The 12958-nt window shown below is 43.9% G+C and overlaps 2 protein-coding genes across 2 annotated transcripts in view; one reads left to right on the forward strand and one right to left on the reverse strand.

The window, feature by feature from the left end:
• Window positions 1-12958, reverse strand: part of si:cabz01068815.1 (solute carrier family 51 subunit beta) — a 364543-nt gene that overhangs the window by 267609 nt on the left and 83976 nt on the right. The gene's annotated exons all lie outside the window — the stretch shown is intronic.
• vstm2b (V-set and transmembrane domain containing 2B) overlaps window positions 2569-12958 on the forward strand; it is a 27323-nt gene continuing 16933 nt past the window's right edge. The window contains exons 1-4 of the mRNA XM_050053028.1: window positions 2569-3326; window positions 3858-4045; window positions 4906-4935; window positions 7381-7819. Of these exons, the coding sequence (XP_049908985.1) occupies window positions 3254-3326; window positions 3858-4045; window positions 4906-4935; window positions 7381-7819 (730 nt within the window). The 5' untranslated portion in view covers window positions 2569-3253. The remainder of the gene's footprint in view (window positions 3327-3857; window positions 4046-4905; window positions 4936-7380; window positions 7820-12958) is intronic.

The following is a 12958-nucleotide window of genomic DNA, read 5'->3' on the forward strand; positions in this document are numbered from 1 at the left end:
GCAGAATTCAGCAACATGGTGTTATGAAATATGTTATGTTCTGTGGTAAAATATGACTTCATCCTTATTTTGAGTTGAGCAATATGGTTGAAATTCATCCATTATTCATTCACAGGAGGAAGGAAGCTGGAGAACCTGGAGAAAACCCACAATGACTGGGGAGTGTCATACAAACTCCACACAGAGGGGTGGGTTTGAACACAGAACCCTCTTGCTGTGAGGCCACAGCACTAACCACTTCACCACTGTGCCAACCTGTGGGTGAATTTAATTAAATAACTTCATTTTGTTTGCTCTGGATTTCTGAGTTAACTTTGTAAATATTGTTCTGAGCAAATAAAGAGCTTTTGAAAATTCAAATTCTGTCTCTCTCTCCATCTCTCCCAACATGCAGCCTCAACAGCCCCTGAAGTCTGGCAGCTGTGAGGAAACAGACATCCTGCTGCTGCACTCACACACAGTCCTGCATCGCATACTGGACCTGTGTGCACAGATACATGAGACAGACGGAGAATCTGAATTTCTACCCAGACAATACACACACACACACACACACACACACACACACACACACACACACACACAGAACATTTACATGTTTTTCAAAGTCAGATTATCATGTATGAATATTGAGTGCTTTTTCTTCTTTTCACCAGTTTGACACTCAGCTCACTGTAATAAAATTCACAGCATCAGAAGAACACTGGATTTTTCACTAAACCTTAAACAGGAAATGTTGTTTCCTGTTGTAACTTATCCGCAGAAAAACAACACTTAGTCATACAGACAGAGTTTATCTGAATTACTGAAATCTGTAAAGCTCTCACTGTTAGACAGTAACCTCTGGAGCTTGGTCACTGGGCGGATTATAGTGCAATGCGCTTTGAGAATTACCGTCAACGGCAGTTAGTTGACATCTATATCTTAAAACTGTATTGTACACGGCCTGGTATCCCGGTCTCAGCTTGTCTGTGGGAAAATATTAAAAAAAAGGTCCCAAAATTCTCAAATACTCCAGAATTAATCTGAGATTCAAGTAAGAGATCTAAAATGTGGTATTTCTAGTGGTGAAACACATTTTAGCTTTACTCTCTCTCTCAAAATAAAAGAGACAATTAAGACACATAGAAATATCACAAAAAAATATATGGCCGCAAACGGTGAAAAGACAAAAGTGAGGAATCAAACAAACCATAAATTAATTTCAAAGCAACAAAAAGGGACAAAGAGAAAAATCTTCACTTCAGTGGTCACACAGGCACCAAACTTAGGTGTTTTGTAGCGACCCATCTGTTTATACCACAGCTTTTTAGCTGCCAAATGTGAATGTTTTCTAGTGACGTGTCAGTATTTTTCCTGCAGCTTTTTGGACATCAAACATGGGTGTTTTGCAGAGATGCACCTACATTATCAGGCTTTTTTGGCTCCAACTGTGGGTGTTTTGTAGCAACCCATTGTGATTTTCCAGCGGGGATAGTATCATGAAAAGTGATGTTTTTAACCAAGACATCACAGCTTGTCCTGCAGGGATTGTTCCCCCAAACCAGGTATTTTAAGCCAAAACACAATCTTTTCCTGACCATGACCAAGTGATATTTGTGCCTAAACTTAACCACATGTTGGTGAAACATAAAGTTTCAACCAGTGGCGTAAGGTAGTTATGAAGCGCCCTAGTGCAGGCCATCGTGCACATATCATCTTGTCACATGATCAGAGACCTGACATTTGAAAACATCAACATACATATTACCCAGCAATCATCACTGCATATCTGTGTGTAACAAGAATACCAAAGAAAATGAGAAATTACTAATTTAATTTAACAATTCTAATAGTTGATTTCTAGTTATAGAATAGTTGACATTTGGCAATCACTCATAAGGGCCCATTCTCCATTTAACACGTTGTTGGAGGGCCCACTCTCTCTATGGGCCCCCACCTCACAGGCCCTAGTGCAACCGCACTGCCTCCACTGTCTGTATTTAAGCCCCTGGTTACAGCGTATCCACTAGGCCTACATGATACCGTGCAAATGTAACACGTCCGTGGTTTGCAGAAATGTACAATGCCAATATTTTCCTGCCAACTGGGTTGTAAAAACGGTCCCAGAGAGTTTCACAGAGAAGGCCAGTAGACCACTGCTGAACAGTTACCTACTGTTTGAATGCCACACATGATCCCACTGACATTCAGCCCAGTGCAGGTGTTGGAGTTGCTCAATGGTCATTTCCAGCATGTGTCTGTGGGAACGCATCATAGCAGCCTGTGCACTTCTCCTCTCTGCACCAGCAGCCTGAGTGGTTTTCACAGAGCAGGATTTGATACAAATGGGGGATTTTATGTGAATAAGCCTCCGGAACTGTCTGTCTGAGGCAGTATAGATTATCTTGATGCCCTTAATGTAAAACGGCAGCTCTGATAGATACAGTAAGTCACTTACTGTGTGTGTGTGTGTGTGTGTGTGTGTGTGTGTGTGTGTGTGTGTGTGTTTTCAAAAAAAGAAAAAAAAAAAAGCACTTTATTATGTGGAAGCCAGCAGCAGTGAGAAGAAGACATGACACTGGCACACTGGAGAGAGAGGGAGGGAGCGCAGAGGGGGGAGGGCGCCCAGAGACCTCTCGCCTCCTCGCGATGCGCTCGCGACGCACACCAATCCGCGCAAAGGCTCCAGGTCGGTGACAGCTGGCAGACGAGAGAGGGGGATCCACCAACACAGAGGAAAGGACAGACGCACGGCTCTCCCCACACATCATCCGTGTTTGTCAGCATCAGGGAGAAGTTGTCCTCCGCGTCTCCTCTCCGGCTGGTGCTGTTGCGGCGCTGTCTCTCACACACAGGATCGGTTATGTGATGGGTGTTGGAGCGGAGCCCGGGAGAGCTTTCCTACGCCAGGGAAGCGGGGTGATGATGAAGAGCAGGTTTCTGCCACTAACCGGGAAGTTCGGTTTCTACTTCCAGACGACGCTCAGTGGGGAATAAAGGAGGCTCCGCGTTCACTGAGGGAATTAAAATTACTTCTTTGACTTATTCGCTGCAGAATTACTCCAGCTCTTGCTCCTGCGCTGAGATGTGGTTTTAATTATGCTCGAGCTCACCTCCGGATTGTACATGTTGCCTGGCTGATGCTGCGGCTGCCTCTGGATTCTGCTTCTTCTGTGCCCATATTTGGAGTTATTTGAGTAACAGGACGCAACACATCCAGGTCAAATGACCGTCTAATGTCCGTGCTGAGTGTGACGAGCCTGACTGTGACATGGAAAACACGGGACTATATAGCCTCCTTTATTACTTCATTCTCAATTCGCCCTTTATGATTTGTGCAAATGGTAAGTGAGACCCAAGAGAGGAGGCAAATGGGGAATGAGATACATGTTTTGACGCTGTGGCTTTTAAAAAGCTATGGTTCAAAATAAATCCCAGCTGTGTGCAGGATTAAACATCTCCTGCTGGTGTTGGAACAAAGCCTGGGCAGTTATTTCTGTAAAAAAGTAGAATAAAATAGCTGAAGAATTGTAATAAAACATGAATAACAGAATGATCCAGCTGTTCCCACATCACAGCAGCATGAAATGGATGGAGAATTACTCTCCATTATTTGATCAAACACAACCTGAGGCAGATTGTAGGTCACAGGTGCTCGAGTAAAACCATTTCCGTCTATAAATCACAGTTAATGGGGACTATAGGAGGAGGGCTTAAACACAGAGAGTCTGCATGATGGCAGGAGAATGGATGGCCAAACAACAGGCCGAACTCTGGATGCTTTTCGGCTTATGCAAGGTGTTTTACGCACACCTACTCGCTCATTAATCTGTGCTTCTGGTGTCTTGCCTCTCTCTCTTCTTCATATACCAAAGCTGCATTCACTGAAGTCCCTAAAGATGTGAGTGTGGGGGAGGGAGAGGATGTGGAGATGCCCTGCGCCTTCAAGGCTGTCAGCTCAGCGCCCATGTCTCTGGAGATCCAGTGGTGGTACCTGAAGGAGGACGTGCCTAAAGAACTGCCTCATGAGCTGCAGATCAGTGCCCCGGCCAGCAGAGCCAAGGTAGCTGCAACACTGACGACGACACCAAGACCATTAGTTAATTACACATAACTCAGGTCCAAGCGTGTGTAGTGACAGTCTGCTGTGCCCTCCATGACCTGCACGTAGTCTTTGGACATCATCTTAAGCACAGAAGCTAAAAATGGATAATATGCATAGATGTCAGTTGCAGTTCAACCATGTAAATCTGCCAGAGATCAACATTTCTGTATTTGTGCATTCACACCGGCCTGTTTGTAAATCCACAGGCTGCAGATATCTGTATATTCTTGACATGAGCCTGGTGCACACAGTTTCTTTGATCTCCTGCATCTATCTGCATTTTTAAAGTAACAATCACCAGTGTTTGAATCTCCTGCTTTTGTCAGCCATTAATCCCGTGCATTACTCAGGACGAGGGGCGATGCCACTCTGACTGCTGAAAGGGCACTTGTTGGTTATCAACACCATTACATTCCTCTCAGGTCCGCTGCATAAAACCGCCATGATAGGATATTGTGGCAGGACGCGGTGGGAATTACTTTTCCCTTCAGCATGACAAATCAGTCTCTTTCAGTTGTCTGAGGAGTCAGGGACAATCACATCTGTGGCATTTCCTCTGCGGTTTAAGCACATTAAAACATGCAGCAGGGGTAAAAAGTGCAGAGGGAGAAGACGAGGGAGAGACAGAGAGGTTATCAATGGCGTCTTTGAGAAATGTATGCAACAGCTCTGCTCATGCCGTTTGCTCGGTTCACCAAGTGAAATAACAACCTTGTGTTATTGTTGCCCGTAATGTTCCTCATATAATAGCTGATGTTCTGCTCACTGCTAATCATGCTGTTGACATGATGTGACTCACGGTGCTTTCCTTTTTTCAGGTCGTTCCAAGGGAAGCCACAAAAATAAGTGTAAGTGTCCACCCTCCTGCCTCAAGAGTGCTGATTAGCAGACTTTTATTTTTAAATACCACACAGAGGAGTTTCATTTGATAAATTAATTTGACAGAGCATCACTTAGCATGTCTTAGGAGAAAGAAAAGACCAACCTGACACGGTGGAGTGCATTATGATGAAAAGGTAGAATGTGACAGTCCTGCCTGTGACAGACACGCTCCTCGCTTAAGGCTGAAACACATTCTGTGTCTATCCTTGATGACATGACTTCATTAATGGCTGGTACACCTGACACTCAAGCTGTCTCTCAAATCAGATACTTCCATTAGTACATGTAGAACACTATGTACTTTCTTTCATAGCGACAGGGTAGTGTTGTCTCAAATCAACCAACGGCCACTGTGCGCATCACGGAATAAAGATGGCAACATTTGGCAGCTTTTCTTCTTCTGCTCAGCGAGCTGCAACCAGGCGGAGCATTATCACCAACATTTGACGAACAATTGCCACTTGCCAAAATATATGCTTGTCAATAAGGCTAGACCGCTAGCTAGCAAGCTTAAGTCAGCATTCACGTTATTGTTTGTGCTACCACATTTTAAATTAATAGTGTCTATGTGACCACAGTTTAGTGTAGGGCTGGGCGATATGGCTAAGAAATAATATTGCGATATTTTTAAGGCTAGCTGGCTAGCAAGCCTTGGTTAGCATTGGTTATATTGTTTGTAGTCTCGCTCACCAGACCTTTCTCAAGAAAAGAAAGGTCTGGCTGGGCCGACTCTCACTTTAAGATTGGAGAAAAAAACGCCCCGGCTGCTTGTATTTCTTTCAACCAATCACAATCGTTCTGGGCGGTGCCACAGCAACGGTGCGCTTGCAAAAATATTGCCGGGGGGAAACAGGTTTTGGTGTAACACGCCCACAAAAATATCGCCTACAGGACACGAACCATGGCAAAAAAATGGCTACATCCCCGCAAGATCAAACACCGCAAAAGTTAGTAAAGGACGTGTTGAAAACTGCAACCGGAGGTGGTAGGGCGGGACTTCAGCAGGTGGCTCGTTCCGCCCAATGAGAGGCTGATCTATGCAGCGAACTTTCGCCCACTCAGACTATATTGTTTGCAGTACCAAACTATGACAGAATTAAGCCAAAAAACAAACAAAGTATTCTATATTATGTCTCCATCTGCTGGTGGGCCGTCACAATAAGAGTATGCACACATAATATGATGTTAATTCCACTACAGAAGAGACTATATTCGATATTGGTAATCGGTTAAATTAGTCGTTACATATCGTCATAGCGGATATTAGCGAAAAATCCAATATCACGCATTTTGCCAGACAGACATATACTGTCAAAATAATGGACTTAGCTAATGTGACCTCACCCATTGGTTTGTGGAATCCTCGTGTTCGGCATTTTGGCTGTTGCCAACTTGATTTTTTGGTGCCCGAAGTGACCATATTTGGACGACAGGGTGGCGCTGTTGAGGAGTGAAGCACAGTCACGTAAAGCAGCCCGCCCTTAGTGATGTGAAACTTTAAGTCTTAATAAAATTCAAATGGATGAGTTATATAAACATGTACCCACAATACAGTTGTCATGAACAGGGAAATTAGCTGTAAAGACCAAAACGTTTTTCACCAGGCTTCAAACATGTTTATCGGGGTCTATGGGGTTTGACTCACTCTTGGAGCCAGCCTCAAGTGGCCATTAGAGGAACTGCAGTTTTTGGCACTCTGTGTTGGCTTCATCTTTCTGCCCTGGAGGCTGCAGCTTGACTCAGAATAGCAAGTCTAAGTATAGCAGTATCTGATTTGAGACACAGCATCACTCTCTGTCAACAGCTTCACTCACTGGGTGTTTGGGCAACCAGAAAGTTTTTATGTGGTGTAGTCTCTTCTGTGCTCTGTTAATGTGAACTTAGTTTATAATTGTTACTGGTATATTGAAATTGGATCTTGGCATTTTCAAAACTTTAGTTCCAGAAATAATTTGAATGCATTTTTATAGACATTTGTCATTCAGATCGACTGATGGATGATGGATTAGTCTGTGACTACTATTCACTTAAGACTTCTGCTGCCCCAGTTTCCTCAGACATGTTTTAATCTCATGTTCTCAGACCTCTAAAATGGTGTTAAACACACCGTGGCAGCATAAGTTGTGGTGATGTGTGTGTGTGTGTGTGTTATTTTTATTTTTTGTGCTGTTTAAGTGTACCTTATTAGGGGTAATTAAAGCTCTGTAAGAACTAATGTCTAGGTCTGCTGAGCAGCTAATACAGGATCATGAGTTGGCGCTTTTGTTGATGCCTGTGCCTCCACCTCTACTCATAAAACATGGAGCTACTCTTATTAAGCTGATGATTAATGTGTGCTTAAACTGGTAGTTTTTCAAGCGTTGCCATTTGTCACGTCTCAGTGTTTCCTTTTTCCTCTGCCTCGGTTCCAGACTGTGCGTGTTCAGGGCAACGCCATCTCCCACCGCCTCAGCCTGTCCAAGGTGAAGAAAGAAGATGAGGGGGTGTACGAGTGCCGCGTGTCTGACCTGTGGGCCGACGAGACTCAGGAATTTACGGTTCACGCCACGCTGCACGTTGCGCTGGGTGACGGCATGGTGGCCGAGGAGGCAGTGTCGCACATCCAGAACCGCTGGCCGCTGAGGAATACCAATACGGCTCTGGGAGGGGGCGGAGCAGGGAGGGCCACCTCAGAGCCCGGCCAGGGGCTGGCAGGAGGTCCGAGGTTAGGGCAGGGGAAGCACCTGGTGCCTCAGCAGGCCCAGCCCGGCCTCCTCCCGTCCATCTCATCCACCACCACCTCGGTGGCCAAGTCGTCAGCTTCACCGCTGCCAGGGAACGCAGCCATCCTCCGGCAGCAGCTCGGAGCTGGTGAGTGTGTGTTGGAGGGAGGGTGGAGGGGAAACAGAGCCACAGTGCCCCTCAGTGGTTGTAGAGGGGAGGATCCACCTGAGATTTACAGACAGCTCAGCAGACTGTATGTGGCTGCTGTGCCGGTCTGCATCTGTCTCAAGGTTCATCCGTCTTAGTAACTCAAATCTGAGCGAATGTGCTGTTGTTTCTGTCTGACAGGGACCCTTTGTCTTCGTGTTGTTGTGGAGGATCTTTCAGTCTGACAGTCACTGTGGAGTCTTTTCATGAATTACACCTGCCACTAAACCTTTAAGCCTATTCAAGGGGAGCTGCGTACTTGACAAGTCTGGAGTCTAACTTCCATGTCATATTGGACACAGCTCACTTACAATTATAACTGTTTATGCAAATGTTCTGGAATTATTTATAATTCACTTTTGTGTCTTTCATTTGGCCAGTGTGTAGGAGGACGTTTAAAGGGGCAGTTCACCCTAAAATCAAAAATAAATATTTTTCCTCTTACCTTTAGTGCTATCTATCAGTCTAGATAGTTTTGGTGTGAGTTGTCGAGTGTTGGAGATATCATTTGAAAAACTCAACAACAATGTCTCTTCAGAAACCATGACCTGGTTACTCAAGATAATCCACAGACCTTGTTGTGAGCAGTTCCATGTAGGAACTATTTTCTTTCTACCGAACTACACCCGCCACCTGTATCACCCTGCAGAAGGAAGTGTGCATCTGCTCATGGACGAGAGGCTCATACTTGTGACGGTGACAGTTGTAAACATTAATGGAGTCCTCCTGAGCTAAGCTGTAACATAAGCTATCTCAGTGGTGCTAGGTGAGCTAGCAGTAGATGCACACTTCCTTCTCTACATTTTCAAATGTATTTTTTTTTTGGCGCTTTGAGCACCACAAGCTGAGTGCCATCTAGTGCCATTATATTGGAGAGAAGCAACTCACATCAAAACAATCTAAATTGATAAATAGCTCTATGGGTAAGAGGAAAAATATGTTATTTTGATTTTGTGGTGAAGTTTTGTCTGCAACATTGTGTGTGCTATGTTTAGGGTTGCAAAGGGTTGCAAAATCAGCAGTACATTTCTGGAAGATTTCTACGGGTAGATGCATTCAGCAGCACACTTTCCCATCACGTACAGATTATTTACCAACATCCCATTAAATAGCAATTCAGTAAAATTACTGAATGCACAGTACATTCTCCCATCACATGTTCAGCCCACACTACTGCCAGCACTACTGTTCAACACTGTGAGAGCTAAACGTCGACATGATTTCATAAATGTTTGGATTGCATCGCTCAAGTTAAAGTATTTGATACTTTATATGATATTTCAGTTAACCAGCAGATAGCAAAGCAGACAGTCTATAACTTGCTAACACCCTCAGCTAATTTTTGCTAGCTAGCTGTTACTGTTGTCAGCTGGAGCCTGATTGAGCTAATTAATCTATTTCCATTCATTCTTAGTTGTTAAACATGATTTTAATGAAATGGTTGTGGACTTAAAACCCTGAATTTGTACCTTTCCCTCCTCACCACATGGCACATTTCACATTGTGTGTATTTGACAAATTAATTTATTTATTTGGCAAATGAATGGATTATGTCTGCTTATGACAGAGCAAATGGTTAGTTTCTGTCAGCTAATGACATGGTAAATAGAGCCTGAGCTGATAACCCCCATATTTCCATTTCATTTCCTTTAATTCCCATGGAAGGTTTCCTTGCAACCCCAGTTATGTCCATATTTTAATACTTATTGTGCACCCGTTGTGACTCTCTTGAGCACTATCCTTGTTCTGCCACATTTTCTACACGCTTCCTCTTATGCACAACTTATGTCACCTTTTGTCAAACACACAAAAAAAAATGTCCATGTTGCAAAAAGGAAATATTCAGATTTGTTGGCACCCCTCCATGTGACAGCATGAATATTTCTGTATCATACATACTGTATGTGTCGTCTCGTGTTGTATGCATGACAATGAGTGTGATCGCCCGGCTCAGCTCTCTCCATCATCTATTCATGTGATGCTGCCACACCCCCGTCACACTTGTCAAATCTCTTTAAATCAGGGGAGCATTTTTGTTGACATATGTATGAACGTGTTACACCTATTTATGACTACCTCTGCCAGCCACTTGGCAGATGGTTCGAGAAAGGATGAGAGAAGGCGGTGGGGGGGTGGAGAGTTGTAATCTACCTCCCCATAGCTCTTCTACCTGCCCCAGTTCTGTTCGATGAAGCGTACTTGTGAATAATTAAAACTCATCGAAGTCTAGTGGAGTCTTGTCAGCCGTGCTGCTGATGCAGAGAGCAGTCAGTCAGCCCCACGGACTGTATGACAGATGCTGTGTGCAGGACTGAGACACGTACAGAACCAAACGTCTGTGCTCTGGCTCACTCCAACATTTATATCTCTGTGAGCTGGCATTATGTCTGTAAATGACAGAGGCGGTGGAGGTATTAGAGGTGATATCCTTTCTGCTGTTGTGTGAGTGTGTGCTGGAGTCTGCTGTGTCATTTCAGAGGAGTATCAGTTCACTGTTTCCCTGCTTTGATCAGTTATTCAAAGGCTTCTCACAGGGAGAGGACTTTCATCAGCACTGCTCCTACATGTATGTGGAGCCTATTATTAGAGATGTCTGCAGACACTGTCAGTGTCTCTGTTTTATATTTGAAAGATAGAGTCAGTACAAGTGCACACACGTGCATTTGATCTATCTTACCTTTTTCTATAATATGACAGATACCAGTTTTGAATTGATGAAGTGAACGCGAGGCTTGGGCAGTATCACATATTTTATACCTTCAAACCTTTCTGATCTTTCACCAGGCTTAACGACAAATGACGCAATGAGAGTGCGTCTTGGTTTCTCCTGTTACTCATCCAGTTAGTTAGTCCACTGCTCCAACAGTCGCCACTCTGCAGCAAACATGCCTTTTTTCCTCCACAGTCGGACATTGCTAGTCAGCTGTTAATGGTCCTGTGTGTCGGATGGGTGAAGAAAAAAACAAGAGGTTATGTGACGCACACATGTTGCTCATGCAGCGTGTGTGGGCTGGGCATTATTCCTCCGCTACTCGATGTCTCGGCATCTTTTAGCTCAGCTGCCTGTTCCATCAGTAAAGACAGGAGACTGACCTTCGGTGGCTTGTGCTGTGCATTTCATACAGTGAGTTTAATAGAAAGAGGAGTGTCTGAATTTTTAATTGTGTAGAATCGTCGGGATAAATACCCTGGTATACTGTAATACTGGGATACTGCGACGCCTAGTGAACCTTAACTTTGTTTGCATGTGTAAAAACATATGTGATGATGGTAGGAGCATATCTGCCTCTTCAAATTATTCAAAAACTTGTCTTCACTTAAAGGAATACTTCACCCACACAATGAGCATTTGTATATCAGTTACTCAATCCGTTATACTCTCCAATCCAGGCTGTTCTCATGAACTGTTTGTACGCTTTCCTACGAAAAGTAATGCATTCAAATTTGTACATATCCCACGTAATTATGAGCCAGTAATTTGTGCACATCCCACACGTTTGGAAGGCTGTGATCACATGACCAATGCGCTGACAGGAGTAAACAAGAAAGCGGTCCCAAGCAGTCCTTTAAGGAGGCACGTTTAGGTGGTGGATGAGTCACAAATCAAGGTATACTCAGAACGGCTCATATGATAGCCTATGACAATGCAGACACAACTGTTCGTATGATATTCCAAAAAATTAGCACCTCATGTTTGACGTTAACGTACAGTTATGTAATTAATGTAATGTTACTGTGGTTGTGCACTGTGATCGCAGCCTTTCACAATATGTACAAATTTGGGTGCATTATGGACGAACTGGAACCTCTCAAAGATCCACCTGCCAGAGAAGAAAATACTATAACAGATGTTTGAAAATGTTCTGCCAAAATAAATGTGACAAGTCTTTCAACTCTTGAGCTGAAGTAACATGTGCTCATCTCCCTCAGTGACTGCAGACACTGAAAAAAGTGTAGTGTTAAGATTAAACAGGACAGGTACTATTAACGTAGTGCTTTTTAAGACAGCTGCATCCGCTCCAAGCATCGCGTTATAATGAGGAAACCCCTCCGGTGGAATACAGACATGTGGTGGCAATAAATCCAGACCTGCTATTACTGCACACAGATTTCATCCTCCTGTATCTGTACTCTTCAGTAAGCCCGAGGCTCGCCGCAGTAGTTGGTGTTACATGGTGTTCTGGAACACACCGATTACATTAGTTACCCACCACCCTCACTGTTGTTTTGCATTTTCTAAAATCGAAATAAAAATCATTTAGTTCATTTTCGCGTATCAGCATTGACGATCATCAAATAGTCAAACTCAAATTTGTAAAACACTCAGAATGTTATCAAAACAAAAGATGCTACTGAAAGTGTTCGCTCCATCACAGTGGCTGAGTCGCAGTTCAGACTTAACTCAATTGTCAGGCATAGTACGTTTCTGGAAATGACATTTATGTTACATTTGCACGTAACTATGTAGCGGACATGTTGAAACTTAAACCATCCTGTGGTTAAAAGACTTTCTGAAGTGGGGTTGCATGGAGTACTTATCCATAGACAGTATGTTACGTACAGTAGATGTCAGCCGGCACACCGTCAGTTTGGACAAGCAGAATGGAGTCACACACAGAAGCTAAGCAATGCACAGCTGTGGACGGAGGACGGCAGAGACAGCTTGTTCAGATGAAAAAGCCGTTAACGTCTTCCGTTCCCCACCTATGCTTCCGTCAAAGCCAGACTCCATTGAGAAAAACAGTTATTTTAGCCTTGCTGAACACAGGAGCTGCTGGTCTACTGCTGCCTTCCATCAGTTAGTTTGTGTCATTGTGTGAATCCAAACTCTTAAATGCCAAAGTCACACAAACACACAAACAACGAGGCAGCAGTCGACCAGCAGCTCTTTTGACAACTTGATTTCCCCAGCTGGAAAGCACTGACATTACGGTGAAGCAGTAAAAATACTCTAAACTAGTCCATACCCATTGAGTACAGCATACCATACCATGACTTAGTCATACCAAAAATTAGAAAAAAACACCAACATTGGTCCACAGGGGGAGCCACAGCGATCGGTCGCATTTTAGCCATTTT

Source organism: Epinephelus moara, chromosome 1 (genome assembly GCF_006386435.1).
Source record: "Epinephelus moara isolate mb chromosome 1, YSFRI_EMoa_1.0, whole genome shotgun sequence".
Taxonomy (NCBI): domain Eukaryota; kingdom Metazoa; phylum Chordata; class Actinopteri; order Perciformes; family Serranidae; genus Epinephelus; species Epinephelus moara.